General features: G+C 29.9%; 1 protein-coding gene across 2 annotated transcripts in view; it reads right to left on the bottom strand.

Moving 5' to 3' along the window:
• The window catches only part of LOC113377000 (sphingomyelin phosphodiesterase-like), an 85723-nt gene that overhangs the window by 5886 nt on the left and 55489 nt on the right, over window positions 1-24348 (bottom strand). Inside the window, exons 6-11 of one of the 2 annotated variants that reach the window (XR_003367079.1) lie at window positions 15338-15490; window positions 9417-9510; window positions 5503-5663; window positions 3257-3429; window positions 1530-1724; window positions 32-132 (exon numbers count right to left, since the gene is read on the bottom strand). Coding sequence is in view for 1 of the 2 variants with exons in the window: in XM_026617153.1 (XP_026472938.1) it covers window positions 32-132; window positions 1530-1724; window positions 3257-3429; window positions 5503-5663; window positions 9417-9495; window positions 15338-15490 (862 nt within the window). In the remaining variant the exon portion in view is untranslated. The remainder of the gene's footprint in view (window positions 1-31; window positions 133-1529; window positions 1725-3256; window positions 3430-5502; window positions 5664-9416; window positions 9511-15337; window positions 15491-24348) is intronic. The other variant, XM_026617153.1, reaches the window with a different exon arrangement.

Raw genomic sequence — 24348 nt, 5'->3', positions numbered from 1 at the left:
TGGATTATTGTGTTTTAATTCAAGTTCTCACCAATGATGTGTACCTTCTCGCCCGAGAATTCGGCAGATTGTAACTCATAGATGAACCATTGTAGTTCTGTGGCTGGATCAGTAGAATTTAGAAGTAACCACCTAATGTAAATGATGCAAAATACTTTATATATATATATATATATATATATATATATATATATATATAATATTTACATGAGTTAGAAGATACAATTTTTTATGTTATGTTAAGTTATGTTAGTCACCGATTTTGAAAACACCATTTCGAGAAAATTTTAACGCGTTTTTCTCGAAATGGTGTTTTCAAAATCGGTGATCAACATAACTCAAAAATGGCTAATCCGATTAGATCAAAATTTTAACAGAATCTTTTTAAATATATTTTTTTGTGATTAATCGAAGATTTTTCCTATTCGATAAATATTTTGGTTTTTATGAACAATTTAAGATCGGCTAAAAACCGATTACTTTTGAAAAACAGTCATTTTATCAACAATTATTATTTTGCTCATTGCTCCGATTAATTGCTAGGTTTATCATTTCTTTATTGAAATCTTTTTCGTTTTTTACTTTCGGATGATTTTCTTCAGAGATAGAGTAGTCACCGCAAAACGTGCTTTTCGAGAGGTGCTCTCGCAGATCTGCTATTACTTTTTTTCTAATAAATATTTTTACCTATAGTTAGAAGATACCATTTTTTTAGACATTTTATATACCAAAGATTTATTAACAAAACTAGCGCAAATCAAGACTAATTTACTGCTAGGTTCTGTAGGAACGTACTGACCTAAATAAAACATATATTGTAATATAAATAATGTAATGCTAATGTCTAACAATAAGTAGATACATACATTTTCAATAAAGTACTAAAGTACTTATTCATTGTAGTATTTTCTTTTGTAGCGTATGTATTGTGGCGTATAGTATATTATGAAAATATACTATATGAGTATTCAAGTAAAATTTCGACACTTTAATCGTAAAAGATCACAAAGTAATCATAATTATCCTGTACTTCAAACGTAAGTGATTTTTAATTTCAAGTTACATTTATTTAGAGTAATAAATAAATATTGTATAAATTTCAATGTTAAAATATAAGAAACGTCCACTTGAACGTGCAAATCTCATGTTTATTTATTTATGGTGCAGATGTACACAAATACGAAACGACAACCATGAAGATACATGTTACCTCTTATGCACGGAACTTTTTCAAAATATATTTATACATAATATAAATAAATATTTGAAATATATTCATACATAATATACATAATATAAATAATATTTATACATAATATAAATATAATTAGCTTCTAGTAATTCATTTTTAACGTTGGTAACTTTATTTTGAAAAATCATATATTTATTACATCGAATGAAACGAAAAGTGTATAAAGGATGTAAATTCTAAATATAGAAAATAGAGTAACTGAAGTCAATAATTCGCACGATAACGAAGGCTAAATATTCGATCTTACAATAAAAACTATCGTTTTACATCAACATACCAATTCTTGTTGTTGCAATAGTTCATGTTAAGAGAAATCACACGGAAACCAGGTCGAACAAGAACTGAATAGAAGGCGCCGCGACGTACGGTATGTGAAACGCTCGCAGGAAGCCACCGGCGCCACTGGGCGTCTAGTTCGTCGTAAAGCCAGGCGATCGCCGAGTCCCGCTGTCGCACATACGGAGGTGGAAAGCTGCGGAAAAGAAAGAAACATACCTTCAATATCAAGTCTTATGAACTCATTTGTTAAATACAACATATTACATGTTAGTGAGGAACAATGGAAATTAAATGGTGCTGAAAAGTTTTTCTCTAATCGATTAATGTGTAAAAGAATACAAAAGGCATCGTACTAGTATACAGTCAACCCTCGGTTTACACGGCACTGTGGCTACAAGGTTCCCATACTACGCGGAGCTAAAAATCCGGCATCCCTCCGACTACACGGACTTCCTATTACATGGTTTTTGTTCAACAGCCCATAAGTTTCTTGCGCAATCTATGAGTGATTATAGGAACTTGATATCAAAAGGCTATTAATGTAAGTTTTGTTATCGACTTTTATCTTTTAAACATGCCTGATTATATAATAGTTGTCTAAAAACACCTTTGAGCTGACTACTGCGTCGCGCTAATTTTTGAATAAGATGTCTATGTCATACATGTAATTTAGTCCGTATTACTCCTACTTCAAGTTGTATTCCTTGGTCTCTATACAGCACGATAAAAATGGTGCGATTTGTACTAACTCTGAGTCTCTCATAACTCGGTTCCCATACTACACTATATAAGGTTCCATAGCACGCACTACGAATTAGCCTGAATTGTATGTTAAATACGAGTTTTTTATAGCACGGTCCCCATACTGCACGGTACGCACTTGCCGCGTAAAGCGAGGGTTTACTGTATCACACTTAACCAGATAACGGTAACTGACCAGTATTACTCGTCATTAAGATGTGGTACAATTTTGTGTATTGACTAATATACTCGCCACGCGTATAAATTTTTCACCATTGACTAGATCATAAATTTTAAATGAGAAAAAACTAAAAATATCTTCAAATTTCAAGATATTTAAAACATTTTGAAGCTTCGCCAGTATAAAGTAAATAGTTGTAAGTGGAATTTTACCTCAAAACAATATTTTACCTCGTTTCTGACGACATAAATTTGTGCGCATAGTTCGCTAAGAGATATCCCAGTCAAATTAGAATTTAAGTTAATAATTCGCATAGAGCTGAAAATTAGCGCAAATGTTAAATAGGCGATTATAAATTAAATGGAAAAGTTCATATCGATCCGACCTCGGCAATTTTTTTTATTCAGGGTTTCAATAGAAAATTGTGGTTTTTCCCATTTTCCGCGTAAACTATAACTATCAACAATTTTTGGCTCTATGCGAATTATTGTTAACTTACGGTTTTTTTGCTGGGGTAAGAACTGATTATTTGTTAATACAAAATGCATACACTCCTTGATCATTGTCATGTAACTCATATTTTCATTAATAAGAACAAAGAAAGTTCGCATTGGAGATTTTTAAAGGCATATCATTTGATATCTATGAAAATATCTAAAGTAGCTATCTAAAGTAGTAGATATAAGTAAAAACTCATTTAAAAAGTTACCTATGATACGCACGTTTTGAGATTCGACAATTTTTTGCAATTGTCTAATTAAATTCATACGAATATAAATTTTATTCAAATATATTAATTTAACCTGTTTACTGGAGCTGATTCGTGATTTCCTAGTGCGGGAAATATAGGAATTCCGGGAAATACATCTGACATCTGCTTAACAGTTTCTTTGAGAATTTTCAGATTTTCTTCTCTGGTCTGATTCCAGACATCATGGGGCGGCAAATCTCCTGTCCACAAAATATAATCGATATCCTAAAAAAACAAATTTACACAATATTATTTATATGACTATCAATTATTAGTTGAATTAGTTTTATGGCGATATGTTATGAATATCTATTTACTAAAATAGATATCATGTTCTAATAATAATACACAATTGTAAAAATTTCAAGATATGGTAAAATTCGTTAAATGTAGTATCTGCTTCATTAATCCATTTTAGTCATAATAAAATTAAAGTAGCGAACTTGAGAAATTCGAGCCGAAGACTGTATAAAAGATCACTAACATTTACTTTACATTTTACAACTAAAAATATTTCTTTACTGCAGTATTTGCAAAAATTAATATTAAAAAATTGCACAAGCAAATCGTTCCAAACGCATTCCGAAGTATATTTTAGACTTATCTATATGAGTGCTTTGTAATATTACATTATTCAAATTCATTTTAGTAAATTATAAAATTTAAATGTTGGTTTTGTATTAAGTTAATAATAATTATATCAGAAGAACAGCTACCATAATAGGTGATATGAAAATGGTAATAATAACAATAATAATGGGCATCGCCGTTTTTAAGCGATTGTTGAATTAAATATTTTGTGATGCTATAAATGAATGTTTTCAAAATACGCCGGGCATTGTTAATTATAAGATAAATTTATCATGTACATATTAATTGAAGCATTTATATTTTCGTAAGAAACATATTGAACAATCATTAATAACAATGTTATTTGAAATTTTTTATTTCCCGTTAAATTGAACAGTTATTGACATATACTCGAACACGCTAGGTTATAAGTGCCTAGTATCACGATTCTATGTATACTGATTTGTAAATTTAAAATATAACATAAAAATTGTCAATTTTAAGAACTCTTTCTAGAAGGTGCAGCTTACAAAAATAAAATATTACACCCAAATAGACGGAATTTAGTATTTCCCTATAATTAAGGTGACGTATGCAGCACATTCCCCGATTTTCCCCTTGTGTCCCGAGTTTTTCTAAATGCCCGGATTTAGATTTTTTGTCCTGGATTGTCCCGGGTTTTTTAAAAGTAACAGCTTAAATTGAATCTTATCTGAAAACTAGTGAAGCGCATAGCATCGTGCCTCAAGGCAAATTGCTGGAACTTCCCGTATCAAAAATTATTATTTTTTTAAAAACGATTAACATTTTTGAAAAAAATTAGATTTTTGAGAAACTATAAATTTGACAAAAAATTATTTTTTTTTGAAAAAAAAACGAATAAAAAATTTTCTTTATTTTGACATATTTTGGAAATTCTGAACTTTTTTTCAAAGCAAACGTACTGCTTTAACAGCATAGAGACGAAATGTCAAAGCGCGTAAGCGCCGCGTCGCCGTCTAACAGATAAACATTGGTACGGAGCCGATAGGAATGTAAACAAAATTTATACTTAATGTTAAAATCTCTATAAAATATCTGATAATTTTATGTGCATATGTCTAATAATCATTTTTGATCGCCAAATGGCTTTTTTTTTTTCTTTTTTCATTAGATCTCCGAAACCGCTAGACTTGCACTCATGAAAATTTGATCAAATCTTCATCTTGTCAATACAAGTAAAATGTTTTTTGAATTATTAAAATCGGACGCTCCGTTCTCTTAAAAACTGAGTTACCATTTTTGGCACTTTTTGCCCCGTATCTTCGGAATGGCTAAACCTGCCTTCGCCAAAAATATTGTTATTGTGATAAGCACGTCTCCTTCTCAATACGAATCTAATGTTTTTTGAATTATTCAAATCGGTTGATCGATGTTCCCGAAATCGTCGACGAAAATTTGTATCCGCATACACACACACGCACACACACACACATACATCCATTTTTTCTAAGGTATGCCAAAATATTCAGAAACATTTGAAACTTAAAGATATATAAAAATTTTCATGTTCGATTTTTTTGCGATTACTATAACTTGCCCTACGGAAAGTTAAATATATATACTACGAGTATGCATGTATAAAACAATATTTATGAATGCGATAATTGCCGAATGCAAAATTACAAAAGTAAGTTAAAAAAGCCCATCACGTTTTTAATTTTAAACTCTCATTTTCATTAGACTAACCTGATGCGTTTCCGTAATGTGTTTCAGCATATGATCAACCGTTCTTTTCGGCGTATCGCACTTTCGGTAATCGCCCCATCGACCAGCGCCTCCGCCGGGTGTCAGCGACGGCCCATTGGTTAGACGGCAACAGAGCGGCTCGTTGCAATCGGCATTTGAACCTTTATAAATAATTAAAGAATTTATTTATCAAAAATAATAATGCTGATTCATTAAATTTAACCCTTTCGCTACGTGCGGTGTCAATACGCCCATCCGCTTGACGACCTGATTTGTCTATCGCCTATAAATGACATTCAGAGTTTAAGCTTTTGATTCAAAATTTATCACTTTCTCAAAATTATTAAAATTGTAATTTTTAGCTTTTCAGAAGTATTATTGATAATGATTGGAAAATTTTAAAATATTTTGTATAATAAATATTTGGGCGGCTTGTTAGCTCGTACAGCAGTGTCATTGCTGCGGTCAAAGCAGTAGTTCGCACTGGTGTAACGTACAATAAGAATCCTTTTCATTAATATATTTTATGAAAACAATTATTTTCACGATATAACGTATCCGTTATAATTCATCATCATTGCATATGGATAAATATTCTACTAAACAATTGGTGCATGGCACCGTGCCTTAAGGCAAACTGCTACAACATCTCATACCGAAAATTAAATTTTTTAAAAAAGCTTTAATTTTTTTTGAGAAAATTTGATATTTTTGAAAAGTTTTGTTCATATTTTTTCATAACTTTTTGAAAATTTAGAACTTTTTTTTTCGAAGCAATTGTGCTGCGTAAAGAAGAAATATTGAAGCGCGTTTGATGTGCATATGTGTAATAATCTTTCTTGACTGCCAAATTGCAATTTCTTTTACATTTTTATTGGATCTCCGAAACCGCTAGACCCATCTTCACCAGTCGTTCACTTCATCAATACAAGTAAAATATTTTTCGAATCATTCAAATCGGACGCTCCGTTCTGACAAAAACTGAACTACCATTTTTGGCACTTTTTTCCCCGTATCTCCAGCAACGAAATCAGCATGTCTCCTTATCAATAGGAATCGAGTATTTTTTGAATCATTCAAATCGGTTGATTTGTGTTCTCGGAATCATCAACGAAAAATTGTATCCGCACATACATACACACACACATACATCAATTTTTTCTAAAGGATGACAAAATGTTCAGAAACCTCTAAAAAGTAAAGATATATAAAAATTTTCATTCTCGACTTTTTTGCGATTACTATCATTTACTCTAAGGGGCGTTAATAATAAACAAGTATTTTTATTTTAAGAACCTTGTTTATAAAAATGATCATTTTCTGAGTTGACACGTAGTTTTTTTATAAGAATTATAATTAAAACTTGACTACAAAATTATTTATCAACTATTTGTTTAATTTTTATACTTTTTAACTTCCCGTAGGGTAAGTTAAAAAGTATAAGTTAATAAAGTATAAATAAAGTTATAGTAATCGCAAAAAAATCGAAAATGAAAATTTTTTGCATTTCTCGACGTTTCAAAGGTTTCTGAATATTTTGGCATACCTTAGAAAAAATGGATGTATGTGTGTGTGTGTGTGTGTGTGTGTGCGTGTGTGTATGTATGTGCGGATACAAATTTTCGTCGACGATTTCGGGAACACCGATCAACCGATTTGAATAATTCAAAAACATTCGATTCGTATTGATAAGGAGACGTGCTGATTAGTTTTTTTGGCAAAGTCAGGTCTAGCTGTTCCGAAGATCGCAAAAAAATCGAAAATGAAAATTTTTGCATTTCTCGACGTTTCAAAGGTTTCTGAATATTTTGGCATACCTTAGAAAAAATGGATGTATGTTGTGTGTGTGTGTGTGGTGTGGCGTGTGTGTATGTATGTGTGCGGATACAAATTTTCGTCGACGATTTCGGGAACACCGATCAACCGATTTGAATAATTCAAAAAACATTCGATTCGTATTGATAAGGAGACGTGCTGATTAGTTTTTGGCAAAGTCAGGTCTAGCTGTTCCGAAGATACGGGGCAAAAAGTGCCGAAAACGGTAACTCAGTTTTTAAGAGAACGGAGCGTCCGATTTAATAATTCAAAAACATTTTACTTGTATTGACAAGGTGAAGAACCGATCAAATTTTCATAAAGGCAGATCTAGCGGTTTCGGAGATCTAATGAAAAAAGTAAAAAAAAATGCCATTTGGCGGTCAAAAATGATCATTAGACATATGCACATCAAATTATCAGATATTTCATAGAGATTTTAACAATAAGTATAATTTTGGTTTACATTCCTATGGGTTCCGTACCAATGTTTACGCGTTAGACGTCGATGCGGCGCTTACGCGGTTTGATATTTCATTTTTATGCAGTTAAAGTAGTACGATTGCTTTGAAAAAAATTTTAGATCTTTCAAAATATGTCAAAATAAAGAAAACATTTTTTTTCAAAAAAAAAAATTAGAAAAAATTTTTTTAAAAAAAAAAAGTAATTTTATGTCTAATTATTTGTCAAAAATCTTATTTTTTCGAAGTAAATTTTTTTCAAAAATGTCAATCGTTTTTAAAAAAATAATAATTTTTGGTACGGGAAGTACCAGCAATTTGCCTTAAGGCACGATGCCTTAATTGCCTTAAGACAGAATTCCACTTACAGCTAGTTAATTTTATATTAAATGCCTGAACGTTTTTATATATTATTAAGTAGAAACATGATAAAGAAACAAAACAACGACAATTCATATTTCGAAGTTATGGAATAAATATCGAGCTTATAAATTATTATAAAATTATTAGAAGATATATTTCTCATAATCTTACCTAGTGAACAAAATGTCTTAAATTTTTATAAAAGTTAATATCTAAACCTTGCTAATACTCAGATTTAAAGGAATTCTAACCGTAAATCATATAGTATTATCAGAATAAGATACATAATAAAAATTCGAAAACCACTTATCATTATCAGTAAAAATCATGCAAATGTACATGCAGCATAATTCTCTTATTATTTAGCGCTGCATTGAAACTAAAATAATTCATAATTATTAAGTTAAACAATTATTAACCTTTTATGTTTCCTGATAATTGTTATTAGAAATAATCGCGTGTCACTTAAATAATTATTTTCACACTTGTGAATGCATAATGCTCGCTAATGCACAGGAAATAATATGGCAGAAAAATAATCGATCATCATTCATTCTGTTAATTATAAATTAAAAATATTATATAATAAATATGTACATACAAAGATCAATAGATCGTTATCGAAGAAAAACTATTTAATATTCAAATAAAATGAGCTTTTAAATTATGTGTTGCCATATAATTAAAAAGGAAAGTAAAATATTCATACTAGGTTATTCAAACAAGTATTACAACTAGCAACATAACTGGTACATTTACGATGATAAAATTGAATAATTTTTTCCAAAATTATTTGCTTTATAATTGCAACCAATTTTGTCTAAACTTATTTTGCTGTAATAAATTCAATAATAGATCCTTGTCAAAAATTGAAAATTCGTAGCTCTTTTACTATTAAAGAACTACTGGTTTGCCCCGAGGATTAGTGATTAGAGATACGGGAATTAATTCACAGGTACCTCCATGTACAATACCCGCCTCAGGCAGTCCGATGTCGAGCAGTAGTGACATCGGTTTTCATTTGGAAACATACACAATGTTTCCCAGTAAAAAATAGCTCAACAATAACAAACTCGTCACTACTACAGAAATTGTATTATTATTGTAATTGCAATTCATCCCATAAAGAGAGGACATCTGTTTGTATAGCCACCTACAGAACTGACGTAGTCAGTTAAGTCAAATCAATACAACACTTTATAGGACCCTTAAATATTAATCACAACTCAAATTACATAAAAAATAAAAAATATATAAATATATAGAATTACTAACCTTCAGCATAATAGGGATCGTAATGCGTATCTGATATATGAAGAACCTTAAAAGCGGGTGCACCAGGTTTTGGTATTTGCTGATTAGCATCTGCCTGCATTGAAACAAATGAATTAATTATTAAAAATATAATAAACAATTTTAATATTTATAGATAGTTTATAAACAACATAAACATCTAAAGAGACAAATAAATGAAAGTAAAATATTGATCTTCATAATACCCATACAAAAAGTTGATGGTAACATTCGTACTATTGTCACCATTAACGTGATGCTATATGCTATTATGAAAATAATATAAGTTTTTAAGCAAATGTTGAAAATATTTTCAATGTTATTTTTCTAAAATGAGTTGTTAGACATAGGTATCTTGGAGCTATTCTCGTCTCGTTACAAGGCAGAAACCGTACTCTACAGTGTACTCTACACTTACAGCACTACGGAATTATATTTTCGTGAATAAAGTAAGATTCTTATATAATAGTTATATACAGTAGTGTTTAGAGTCGTCGAAGAGCAATCCCTATACATGCCAACAAGTAATACAATCGTCAAAGCACTTTTTCAAAGCCTTTAAAAGGATCTCCGTCAGCTTCTTCAGCGGTTTTTCCTTAGTGGGTCTATAGACCCAAAGCGGTGTCTACCAATAGGTAATTTAAGTTCTGGGAAAAGAAATAATGTACAAAGATAGATCTAGTAAATACGGTGGTTGTCTCATGATATTTCAAGTGTTTTTCGCCAAAAAAGCGTTCATAATATGGGATTATGCTCGTCTAAGTCGACATCCAAACCAATTAGCGTGTGACCTGCTCAAGTCTTTACCGCCAAAGCGTCTCAAAAACAGAATCTGCAATGATTTACTACATCAAAACATATCAAATCCTTCTCACGCTGTCAAATAAAATATACCTGTAAAGTAGCTGAATATACTGTGTGTATAGTTTGCTATGTACAATAAAACATAAAAATAAAATAAAAACTAGTGGGGTCGTGCATCGTGCCTTCAGGCAAATTGCTGGAACCTCCCGTACCGTAACGAAATATTCGAGGAATATTAAATGTTTTCAAATAGATTATTATGAATATTGTAACATTGTTTAATATTTATAAGAATTATGTAAACTGAGTTGCAAAGTTGAAATTATTTGTTTAAAGTATATTAGAACTATAGTCAGAATTAAAAATAAAATCTTAATTATTTGCGATATACAAAAATTTTTTTTTTGGTAAAAAAAAATTGAAAGCAAAAGTTGAAATAAAATTTTTTTTTTCCAAAATCAATTATTTTGTTAAGACAAGCAGAAAGTTCTTTGAGTCATTTAAATCGGACGCTTAGTTCTTTCAAAAACTGCCATTGAGCTCCGTATCTCCGTAACGGCTGGACCTGCCTTTACCAAAAACTAATCAGCACATCTCTCTATCAATTGGAATCGAATGTTTTTTGAACCATTTAAATCGGTTGATCCGTGCGCCTGAAAACGTGACCGAAAAACTGTATCCATACATACACACACACACACACAGATCAATTTTTTCTGAGGTATGCCAAAATGCTCAGAAACCTTCAAAACGTCGAGAAATGTAAATAATTTCAATTTCGATTTTCGGCCCATTACAATAACTTACCCTACGGGAAGTTAATAATATGGAATTTATGGGAAGAAAGTTCAACACTCGTGGAACATGTCGAACAGCAAAGCGTCCCATGACCAACTTGATATGAATTGACTCGTTAGATACGTTGAGGTCAAAAACTGACTTCCTTGAGCCTAAATGGCGATTTACCAGCACAATTTTCTTGACTGAGGTAACGTTTTCATTCGACTTCTCGGCGCTCTGCCAATGACTAACACAACTCATAAGCCACAATTTTTGATAAAGTAGACCTGCCATAGGCTTTATGTATAGTATACATACAATATGCATTATGTTCGAAACATAAAACTTAAGACAAAGCCTTTACTCGATTATTTTGTTTCTTGTGAAAATGCCCAATTACCTATGCTTGTAGTAAACCGACGTAATCAAATGCAAATAACAAGATAATTAACGGATGACGATCAAACTTTGCACCAATATTAAGGACATTTCGGCAAAAAAACTTTACCTATTTATGACAGCCTTTTTTTAAATGAGCCTGTATGTAGTTTAAATTAACATTGATTTCTATATAAAAACAAATAACATAGTACTATAGGGCGCAAAGTTGTAACGAAATTTGTATTCGGCAAATCGGAAAATTTTGAGTATTACTAGTTACGTTTTATTTATTAGAAACTTTTTTATTTTATGAAATTTATAAGAAATACAAATTTAAATGCAGATTTTAGAATGACCGTATAATTTACCACGTGATACATGTGTCCACTTATAAATTAATATGTATATACAATTAGTATGTTTATATTCACATATATCAAGTATGAATACATATTGCTTCTTATTCATAATTTTATGGCGTGATTCATTTTGTTATTGCTTAAATCGACCTAAATGGAAATAATTGCAGATAAATGTTTCATCTGAAATGCGCTTCGTCAGTCGTAATTAGTCCAAATTGATTTTATTGCAGCCATCATTTGCAATTAAGTTCGCTTTATTATGGCAAGTACTACGATGCACGATTCACCATCGGAAGAATTTTAAAAAACAAACAACATATTTAGGTGCGAAAACTGAGTATTTATAGAAGTGATAATATGAGAGAAAGAAAACGTATAAATCATACATATGATATTTGGAAAAGTTTCTGAAGATTCTTTGAACTTCTTACTCTGAAGAAGAGTAAAGAAGAGGATATAACATAAGAGATAATTATAAATAAAATATTAAATAATTTTGTGACAATGAGATTTTTAATAGAATAGTAACTAAACGTTATTTAGTAATTTTTTTGGTAATATATGAACCAAAACCTACAAAATCGTTATATTATTATATTTATTCACTATTTGAAATATTGTATATCCAAAATATTTAAGCTATTCAAGAAGGAGTAGATACTTCTCTACCCATTAAAATCATCTCTAACCTTTACTAAATAAGCTTTAAAAGGTCTAATTTTTTCTAAAAACTGATATTAAACATTTTCATTACTATCTCTATTTCTATTTGCGACAGATCTGGCTTTACTAATTTTCATTACTATTTCTATTTTCACAGATATTAAACTTCATGAAAATAAGCAATTTCATTTCGAGTGATGGATCGTTGAATAATGTCATCAAACTTTTATCGGCCAAGCAATAAAAAATTTCACTCCAAAATAATTAAGGAAAAGCAAACATTGAGCACATAACTTTCTCCTGTTGTTCTCAAGAAAATCTCAAAATTGTCTGATTGAGCAGAAAAATCAGTTCTATAAACAACTATTTCTCCTATTGGAATTGATTGAATTATTATTTTTTTATTCCCAGGAATTCCGTTGTGCATATTTTTGCATTGTTATACATTAAATATTTATAAAATTCTTATTACGGTTTCGTACAAATATTTATATTAGAGAACCTGCTCATGATAATTATGTCAAAATAAATACTAGTTAATAACAAAAACTATCGAATTAATAACAAAAATTAAATAATGGTAATTATCAAGTATTACTCACATAATATGTGTTATGTTAGTATCGAATAAGACCCAGAAAAATGACTCGTTACTCATAAATTATCAATGGTTTAATGTTTTTAAATTAATATATATTGATATGTAATAATAATCAATCACTAACCTTATAGAGTGTCATATAATCAAACTTTGAATTCATTATTATTTATCTTTTCAAATTCATGCTTTTGTAAATTGTATTATGATTTGTTTAGTGATAGAAATGAATATTTATGCAAATTGGAAGATACGATGGTAATTTAATTACGGTTATATTTACAAGCAATAAGAACTTATAAGTTCTGTTCTAAAACATAAAATAAAATAATTAATTTTTAAGTGCTATGTAATTATCGGAGTCAAAAACCGTTTGTAACTTACGGTCTAATTCATATGCTTAGCCGAGCATTTGAATGTTATCGAAACCTGCATTTTTATTATAAAAATTTAGCTCATTCTTATGGGCATATATATTTTTCAAATATATTATGATAATTGTATACCAAAATGCTTTTCTATTTTCTAATTTTTGCTAACATACTTAAGAAAAAATTAAAAATTCCATATTTTAAAGAAAATGTAGCTTTAGTTCGTCAAGAAGAAGCATGTAGAAGACTATATTCTTCTTTATTTATCAATCATGTTAGCTGTCAGAATTATATATATATTTAGAAATTGTAATCTGTAAAACTGATCATCATGATTCCTAAATGATACCATTTTTAAATTACCAAAATCGGTTCAGGATTTTATGCAAAAACGTAGACAAAAAACTTACACTTTTTTGCTAATTCTAAAGAACAGGCTCGGTCGATCGTCTCAATTCAAACGGGAATGATTTTAAATTTTTGAAATAAGTGCAGCAGTTTCCAAAGAAAAATTGAAATTGTGGCTAACGTATGCACATACACGCACACTTCTTCCAAATTTAATGTCAAATGGTTTAGAATAATTAGAAGCATCGAGAAAACATAAAATTAGCAAATCGGTATACCTGGCAAAAACACACCTCTCCTTTAGAAAACTGATATAGGTGCTACTAAAGTTTATACAAAAACCGACATTTCAGAAAACCGGTTTTCGAATTTTCATTTTACTAAAAAAAAACGGTTTTAACCGGTTTTCGAATTTTATATAGAAAATAAATTTTTGCTCAAACATTCTGTAATTTATCCGCAAATTTAGTGTAATTTAGAGCAGTATTTGACTGAATGTATTTATTGTTCCATTTTATAGATAGTAAACAAAATTATTTTAATTTTCTTTAGTAGAACTAAAAAATAATTGTTTGTCTTGATTAAATAACTTTGAAAATAATTATTCGTATTTATGAATCATTTTCACATATAAAAATTAAAATATTTTCATGGTAGTGAAAGGAAAGTTTTCGAATAAATAAAAATAATAAATTTCTAAATAAAAAAAAAATCATTGAAGAAATAAATAAATAAAGAAATATTAGATACATTTTGATACATACTTTTTAATATAAGTTTTAGTTTTAAAAACAATTAAGCTAAACTCGAGTATTGTCTGTTCCGAGTAATTTTATTTAATTAATTTTAAACATTCTAATTGTTTTTTTGTTTAATAAAATACGATTTCAAAAAACTGAGAACGTCTATCGAATTGCTACTTAGACGTGTCCTTTGTTTACTCACAAAAATTCCTGAAATAGAAAATACTCTCATACTTGCGACCAAATTATACTTAATTGTTTTTAAAGCCTGATATAATAATTCTAAGTTTTTTGTTCTTTGTGGCTTCTAGGGTTTAAAACTCTTTTTTTTTAAGTTTGAGTAGAGGAAGTTACTTTTTCAAGAAGAAGTCACACTGATTTAAATTAATATATACACTGGTATAAAAAACTAAATTAATATATACAAAACCTTTCTGGGAACCATTGCAGACTGATAAGATATGAAATGCTATTGAACCGATATGATTTCAAGAATCAAAACGCTTTCATCTATATTTTATATTTGGTTATATTTGTCATTTCCACATATACAGTAAAAACCGACTTTTTTCGCTAAAAACCGGTTTTCGAATTCCATAATTTTCGCCAAAAAAAACGGTTTTTGAAAACCGACAAACCCTAATATCTACATATCTACATATCTAGATGTAATGTTCAGTATTAACTGATATTTTAATTTTTAATAATTAAATTGGTAGAACTAAAACAGATTTATCTATCGCAAGTTAAGATTTTTTTAGCAATTATTTTCCAGACGCATACTGCTAAATCAGAAGTATCAACCAAATATTTTCTGTATGTACTATTATTTTCTATGTTTCTATCTACTTACAGAGCTATCGGGCGATGGTTTTGGAACTGGAGGAAAAGCGACTTCCCATTCGTGGTAAGGGTTGTAGACATCTCCGCAAGCGTCGCCAATTACAAATGAACAAATCTCATCGGGGCCAATACTCACACGTTCCAGGACATAGATGACTTCACCCTGAGGAGAATAGAATTAATAAATAAACTTGTTGGTATTAGTATTTTGCCTTGAAGCAAGTTACATGAACTTCCCGATATGTGTAAATAATCGACTTAATCAATAAAATAAAAATTTATGATTGATTAAAAGTATTCCTGGTGGATTTATTACACGCAACTGAAAATCTAATTTTAATTTTAACAAACGTCAAAAAACTACTTATTTTCTCAAACTTTGATGAATTTTTAAAATTAAACTACTTGTCGTAAGGCCGTAATATTTCAGTAAGTTCTCTAAGACCATGATATATATCGCCAAAAAAAAATTTCATAAAAATCGGCATATTTTTTTTCAACTATTATTTGCAAGAAAACGGCTAGAGAGATTTTCACATAAAACTAATCAGTATCATTCCCAACTAATATCTTTTGAACAGTTTTTGATTTTTTAAAATCGATTCGGTAGTATGAGCTTAAACGTGGACGTAAAGTTTAACACTTTTTTCCAAATTATAAAGAAACGGCTCGGCAGATCGTCGCACAAAACTGACAAACGCTAGTCCTCATCGAGATGCATCGAATGGCTTTTAAATTTTTGAAATCGGTCCAGCCGTTTATGAGAAAACGTCTATTTAGGGCAAAATATCTGTTCATATACACACACACACACACTTTTTCCAAATTTGGTCTCATTCGATTCAGAATGGCTTGAAACGTCGAAAAAACAAAATTAATGAAAGCATTAAATTAATTAAATTATAAAAATAATATTATATTTTTCTGTATCAAATCCGGGGCGTTAAACAAAAATATGCTAATCCGGGACGGGGAGATTGTTATTTATCATAAATAACTTAAATATTATTTAAAATAACAAATAGGGAAAATATGGCCTTATTTAAGAATTGATTAGTTTTATTAACGTTTCCGCGACTTGCATGAAGAAAGCCGCAATACGTAGTTCAAACGTATATAGCACCTTCAAAAGTTTATTTTGAGGGTGATTTTCTGTTTTTTTTTTTGAAGACCTATTTATTGATATACTTAATTATTCCAATTACAATCAAATAACTTATGTCAGAACTAGTAATTCTATCAATTTTAATAATAATAATCAGGTGTTTGCGGAAATTTTGATTAATCATTGATTTTTGTTCAATTCTGGACAAAATGACATGCTCAGACAATGAACAAAATGACAGTACTATTTTGCAAGCAAGGCCAAGAAAAAACTAAAACTTGTCAAAGGTCATTGGCTTTTAGGTTTTACTCCAAATAGGCAAAAAATAATTGCAAAAACAGGATAAAAGATACACCTGTGAAAAGAAAAGACGAAAAAAGAGTATTTGTTGTAAAATCTTTTTTTTTAATTAATATGCACATTTTTTCGGTTCAAATTTTAGTTGAAATATATTTGAAAAAATATTGGCAAACCGGGACAATCCGGGACAAATATTGCTAAAACCGGGACAAATACTGCTAAAACCGGGACCGTCCCGGCCAATCCGGTACGTATGGTCAGCTTATTAATAACCCAAAATAAAAACGTTTAATAACATAATTATTTTTCATACAATTCAATGTGAGTACAAAAACCTAAACGTAGTTCTAAATTACTTAATTATACTACATAAAATATACTTAATTACCTAAGCATAATTCAAATACTATAAAATAACATTTATAGGTGTGTATAAATATAAATATTTCATTAAACAAACTTTGAATGATTTAATTACTATACGGAACGATAAATATTATGCAAGTTTCTTGACCTATAATCAAAATTTAATTGACTTAATAAATTTTGTTTTCGTTCTAATTAATATTTGAACAGTCTGTATATACTGTTGTTTTATGATATATGATATCAATCTACTGACACGTTTTTTCTCCAATATTAAAGTAGAAAGTCAGAAAAAATCGATAATGTTTCTGTTTTACTACGATTGAGAGATATGTAACTTTCCTTTATTGAAAAAACATTTTAAATGTAATAAAATTAAAAACAGTATTTTGTAAAACGTATTGATAGTAGAATATTGTTCGATGGCTTTAATATCGCACCAATACGATTTGATTCGATTGGTTAATTTTTCCCAAAGAATTATTATTTTCAATAAACTATGAACATATATTAGTTCATATTTGGTAGTATGTGGCGCAAGAGCTATAGCCTTGGCCTTGCAGATAGCCAATCATTATTGTACAAATTTCTGTAAATTCAGCGTTGCGTGCAGCTCGGGATCAAGCAGTAGTGATGATATACATTTTCATAAAATATAGATTGAGTGAATAAATGTATATATATATTCGGTATTATGATGTGTATGGTAAAACTTTAAAATGGCTGTACGAATTTGGCCAGTCTTAGTCTTGAAAAATTTCTGTCAATCCAAAGATAGTGCAAAAGGTGAGATATTATTTCAAAGCCGCCTAGAAGCTTTACATTTTAAATTTGAAAATTTTTGTAGAAGCGTAATTCAAATGAAGCAACGGACGACGGCTTATACGTCAAATGTCAAATGGTTTTTACAAATTGATGTTCAATCACATTTAATAGGAAGATTTAGATGAATATCATTAAATTGTAGTAAGAGTTTTATTCATACCCACAAACAATATTAAACGAGCCTCAAGTGTTATCAGAAACTCAAAGCATCAACTTTTTCGAAATGTTAGTATGAAAATACACGTTATGGCTTTATTGCACTCCTTTTTCGCAAATCATTTTTTTTTAAGCCAGTACTCTAATAGAACTCATATATATAATTTTATACTCATTTGTATTTATAGAACATTTTCTAGATTATATTAAAAAGGACCGACTGAACCTGGCAAAAGTGTAAAAAATAAGATAATACTAAATACAAAAGTACCTTAAGTTAAAAAAGGAATTTTACAAGAGTTAAATTGAATTAATAATTTTTCCAACTTCGCTGATGAATATTCAGGAATAACTTTATGTAAAAAAAGTGCATTGTGCAAAAATGTAGCCAGGGGGTAAAAGGGAAAAGATGATATTTTTTTAGAAAAAAAGACTAACTGAAAAAATTTCTGTACATATTTTCATAGTTCGTTGTTTGACATGTGTTATATGCTTGAAAATTGTGTATCTTGTTTGGATTTTACAGCATGTTTACTGCTGACATGCTTATAAACTTATATATTGCGATGCTAAATGGGATATTTCACTCGCAGATGCACCTAATACAGTTCAACAATCAATCACGAATGATACAAGCGACGATATCGAGATTTTTCACCTCGATGGCTAACTAAATGTAACAAAATCGCATTTTTGTTTAGATTTTTATTTATATGCATAACACAGAAACGCGTGACCGGGCACCTATAGTAATATATAAAACTCTTTAATACCAAAATGTTCCAATTCAATTTAAATCAAATCAGTTTCATGGTGGCTCTTGCAATAAGCCCAAAGAGCATTTATATGAGGCATACGTTGCAGTGGGTAAACCATCCATTTAATTTGTGTTAGTTGCCTCTTTCACCACCAGTTATTTTTTATACTAAAGATTTTTTAGAAATATTTTTTATGGCTAAAAGTTATCTTATATATAAAAATGGATAGCAAAATGTGTTGCTAAGCGCATAACTCAATAACGCCTGGACCAATTTGGCCAATTCTTTTTTTAAAATGTTCGTTGAAGTCCAAGGATGGTTCTTACGACGAGAAAAAATCGAATAATTGACGGGAAACCCCTAAAAACAGTCCTTTTCTTTTTCACATACAAAATTTTTCTAACTAAAACTTAGAATCAATTTGAGCTTTATTGCTATTTTATAAAGTTCATATCATATTATATTATAAGCACTCACTGTATACTCCTAAACGGTTATTCGGATTTTGATAAATCTTTCTGAAGTTTGTTAAGGAAATTTTCTAGGATGTATGTGATTATAAAGTACTGGGATGTATGTGCAATATTGTAGAAATAATAGCATCTTTACTAATCTTTCCACAATATTTTTAAAATTCGTAAAAACTTCACTTTATAACAACAAACGGGAAAATAAAGATGAATACATACAATTCGGCCCTCATGATATCGATTAGGAGAAGTTTAGGATGCAATTTTGGATATCTTAAATAATAAAAAATTAAATTAATTTAATCCAACGTGAAATGCCAGTGTTATGTTATGTTTATGATTATGTTATACCGTTTAAAAAACTTCAATTTCCAATATAGTGTGGGAATTGAGACTCATCATTTTATTTAAAGCAGTTCTACATTTAACATCGCTCATATTATAAAAGTATATGCATTTTGGCGTGAAGAGTAATTTAAAAAACAAAAATTGTTGTTTTTAGGTAAACAGTAAGTCTTAGTATATTATATTAAAAATATGTAGAAATGGGTACAGGACAACGTCTGTTGGGTCATCTAGTTATTTATAAATATTTTTGTTACTACTATTTTGTATAATAGTAACTCTAAACTGTAGATGTTATAAGCAAGTGAGACATGCGGTTATGGTCTATACAAATGTTGCAATACACGAACTTTTACAATATAAACGAAAACAAAATGGTTTGTTAGGAACTTCGAACTTAATTTTAAGTATATTTTTGATCGCAGAACAAGTTCAGCTCGACTGATACGTTAACATGCAAAGCATCTATCTCGGCTTCATATACAATCGTGTCAGGTTTTTAGCATTATTGCACAAGTTCCATTTCGTATGGAGAAGATATTTAACTTTAGATACGTTGGTAATTTTATGGCTAGCGTGATTTTAATTTTTATTATTTATTATTTTTCATTGTCCGAGATGTCGACACGTCGCTCCACGTATCATCGTAGTTAATAATTATCCAGAAAATAATAGGCCATTGTCATAAGAAAGCGATTGAATAGAAATGAAAACAAAAACCAGTGTTCTGAATTATATGGTGGAAATGTTTATTTTACTTAATTGTTACGCAGTTTTTGTATACTTGATGAAATTATAACGTGTATGAAACATGCATGATTGCATATTGAAAAGTGAAATATTTATATTAAGGCCCAGAAGTAGTCTTTTATGTCATTATAATAAAATTTATTCGTGCTAAAGACAAAGAGTAGTATATCATAAATAAACAAATATATATATATATATATATATATATATATATATATATATGTTTTTGTTAGCTTTCGTAACCTTGGATGGTACTGCAAATAAACTATATATTTGCGTAATTTTCATTAACAAATACCGTTTGTATTTACTTAACAATAATATAACATCTGTTTCTCAATTGAAAATTTGTATTTAATAATAACTCAATTTAAAAACGTAAGTACAGTAGTTTTTTTCATTACAATAAATAAGCAATTATAAAAAATACTACAAAAGGCGCTTGTAAAAATGAAAAAAAAGTAATAGAAAAATTAAAAAAAAAATTGAATTAGCAAAAAAAAAAATAAACGATGTGGGTGAAAAATATGCTATATAACATATTCAGTAATTTTGATAGAAATTTCCTAGCAATATTATTACTGAAAATATTTACTAATTCTGTTCTGAATCATTTTTGAAAATATTCTTTCTGGGCATTGTTGCCCCGAATAATACAAGACTAGTAACTTACATGACAACAGATCATAAAACCCATAGTTCTGGTTATTGTCGATTCGCATTATTATGATAAATGTTCTAAATAAGAAATCGATTACTATAAATAAATTATACTGCGATTGGTGATGTGATTGATTTTCATCTATTGGATATTTTATAATAATAAATATATATAGATCACTCTACAATTTGCTTTATGTCATCTGCTCTCAGCATTCAGTATAATTAATTTAGCCGACTTCATTAATAATTGTGTCAATTATTAGCAAAATAATGTTATTAATAGTAAATCAGACGGCCAAAAATAATATCGATTGCCTGAATTGTATCAGATGCACGCACCTACAGGGTCACGTCCAGTATCAATCGAAAACTAGGGCCTGGTTATGACAAACAAGCAACTAGATGAATATCATAAGAAGTAAGAATCATTCTGCTGCACGAACTGGCCATTAAACATTGTTTTCTCAACAACGACGTGGAATGCGGTATTTTCATGTTTTGAAAGCAAGTTTTTCCACTTGTTTGTCTAATTTAGTACTAATAATGAGCGCATGCACAGACAATCAACTCTTTTCGATACCATCAGTACTATCTCTACTTTCGTTTTGTCATTCGAATGAATGCGATATTATTGTCACATTCTTTCCGCATTTCATTCTAGTTTCTTCCTAACAATAAAGATGTTACATATTATTATAAACTTGCTATATTCAGGTTTTAATACAAAGTATCCGAGTTGAGTGATTCAAAAAACCATTTTATTTGTATTGTCTAAATAAAAAACTGATTAATTTTTTGGGAATGCAGGTCCAGCAGTTTCGGAGATTCAATAAAAAAAGTAATGCCACTGGTCGGTCAATAGTGATCAAAGCAAGCGCTGCGTATCTGTTTTAGACACGAAATATCGGGTAAACATTGATACGGGACCCATAATGGTCCAGTCATTTTGTCGTTTTGCCGGTACAGTACTCCGCGAATTCTGAAAATTGGTAATCTTATAGATTTCGAGGTGCTCTTTACGAAAATCAACTTTGCCACCTCAAATTTGAACGGCAAGTTGCCGCCATATTGAAAAAATGGCGTCAAAAAACAGCTTTTTTAAAATATCTCCTTTCTGGCTCATTCTACGATAAAAGTATCTATGTACGAATTAAACTAGAGAAAAATTCCTACAATTCTTTAGAAAACCGTTTATTTGTAAAATTGATAGTTTGAGAATACGGCCGCCTCAAAGTCTTTGCTGCTCTCGCCGCAGTATCAAATCTCTCCATATATGACAGCACTTTGAACTTTGAACCAAACTATCCATTTTGTCAATACAAGTTTTTATTTTTTTTGAATATTCTTAACAGCAATCAGAACCTTACATCCTATGAGCTGTTGGGCTAAAACTTCTTTAAAGTTTCAGCGTTATTAAAATTAATCTAATAGGGCTGACTTTTTTTTATTGGTGCAGCAATGCCGGGTAAGGGTTATTTTCACTTGGAAACATATTGCTATCTATATTTCCAAGTAAAAATCGTTGTCACTGCTGCCTGACAACAGGCTGCTCGAAGTGGGTATCGAACCCGGGACCTCTGAACCAAGTCCCGTCGCTCTTAACCGCTTACCTACGGGCAAGCTCTGTCAATACAAGTGAAATGATTTTTGAAATATTGAAATCGGACGCTCCATTTTCTCAAAAACTTAATTTCCATTTTTGGAACTTTTTGTCTTGTATCTTCGCAACAGCTGGACCTGCCTTGGCCAAAAACTAATCAGCTGTTTACCCATATAAATCGAACGTTTTTTGAATCATTCAAATCGGTTGATTCGTGCTCTCGAAATCGTCGACGAAAAATTGTATTTACACAAACATACACACAAACACGCGCGCGCGCGCGTACAAGAAGATGCTGAGCACGTGTTCTTCGTGTGCCCGGGATTTAGTGCTCTACGGGACGCTGTAGAAGAGATATTGACTCGAAGATACTGTTGTAGAATTAATGTGGACAAAAAAAAAACACACACACACACGCATACAACTTTTTTTTCTAATGTATGCCAAAATGTCTAGAAAACTTAGTAACGTAAAGATATATAAGATTGTCGATTTTTTGCGATTGCTATAACTTACTCTAAGGGAAGTTAATTAAACCTAGATCAAATTTACATGTTATAGTTGGCCTCTATGAATTGCGGAAACAAAATTGCGGAACAAAATGTCGAAGCGACCGTGTTTGCGATCCATTTAAATTGGTTGATCTATAGTTTTTATATTTTAAATGATTTTTCTACAAATTACATATAAAATATCCAAATAATGTTACAAAAATCACAAATTATTAACTTACCGTAGGGCAAGTTATAGTAATTGCAAAAAAATCGAAAATGAAAATGTTTATATATCTTTACGTTTCAAAGGTTTCTGAATATTTTGGCATACCTTAGAAAAAATGGATGTATGTGTGTGTGCGTGTATGTATGTGTGTGCCAATACAAATTTTCGTCGACGATTTCGGGAACACCGATCAACCGATTTGAATAACTCAAAAAACATTCGATTCGTATTAATAAGGAGACGTGCTGATTAGTTTTTGGCAAAGGCAGGTCTAGCCGTTTCAAAGATACGGAGCAAAAAGTGCCAAAAATGGTAACTCAGTTTTCAAGAGAACGGAGTGTCCGATTTGAATAATTCAAAAAAACATTTTACTTGTATTGACAAGATAAAGAATTGATCAAATTTTCATAAAAGCAGGCCTAATGGTTTCGGAGATCTAATGAAAAAAGTAAAAGAAATGCCATTTGGCGGTCAAAAATGATCATTAGACATATGCACATCAAACTATCAGATATGTTAGAGATTTTAACAATAAGTATAAATTTTGTTTACATTCCTATGGATTTCTTACCAATGTTTATCCGTCAGGCGGCGACGCGGCGCTTACGCGCTATGACATTTTTCAGAATTCAAAAGTTCAGAATTTTCAAAATATGTCAAAATGAAGAAAACATTTTTTTTTTCAAAAAAAAATATTTTTTTTCAAAAAAAGTAATTTTTTGTCAAATTTATAGTTTCTCAAAAATCTAATTTTTTTTTAAATAATTTTTTTTCAAAAATGTTGATCGTTTTTAAAAAAATAATAATTATTGGTACGGGAAGTTCCAGCAATTTGCCTTAAGGCACGATGCCGTAGGGTAAGTTATAGTAATCGCAAAAAAATCGAAAATGAAAATTTTTATATATCTTTACATTTCAGAGGTTTCTGAATATTTTGGCATACCTTAGAAAAAATGGATGTAT

Source organism: Ctenocephalides felis, unplaced genomic scaffold, assembly GCF_003426905.1.
Source record: "Ctenocephalides felis isolate EL2017-DRISC unplaced genomic scaffold, ASM342690v1 CF-g0.4_SCAFFOLD_01886, whole genome shotgun sequence".
NCBI classification, from domain to species: domain Eukaryota; kingdom Metazoa; phylum Arthropoda; class Insecta; order Siphonaptera; family Pulicidae; genus Ctenocephalides; species Ctenocephalides felis.
Note: the sequence above shows the minus strand (reverse complement) of the source record. Positions and strands in the feature narration are given on the sequence as shown.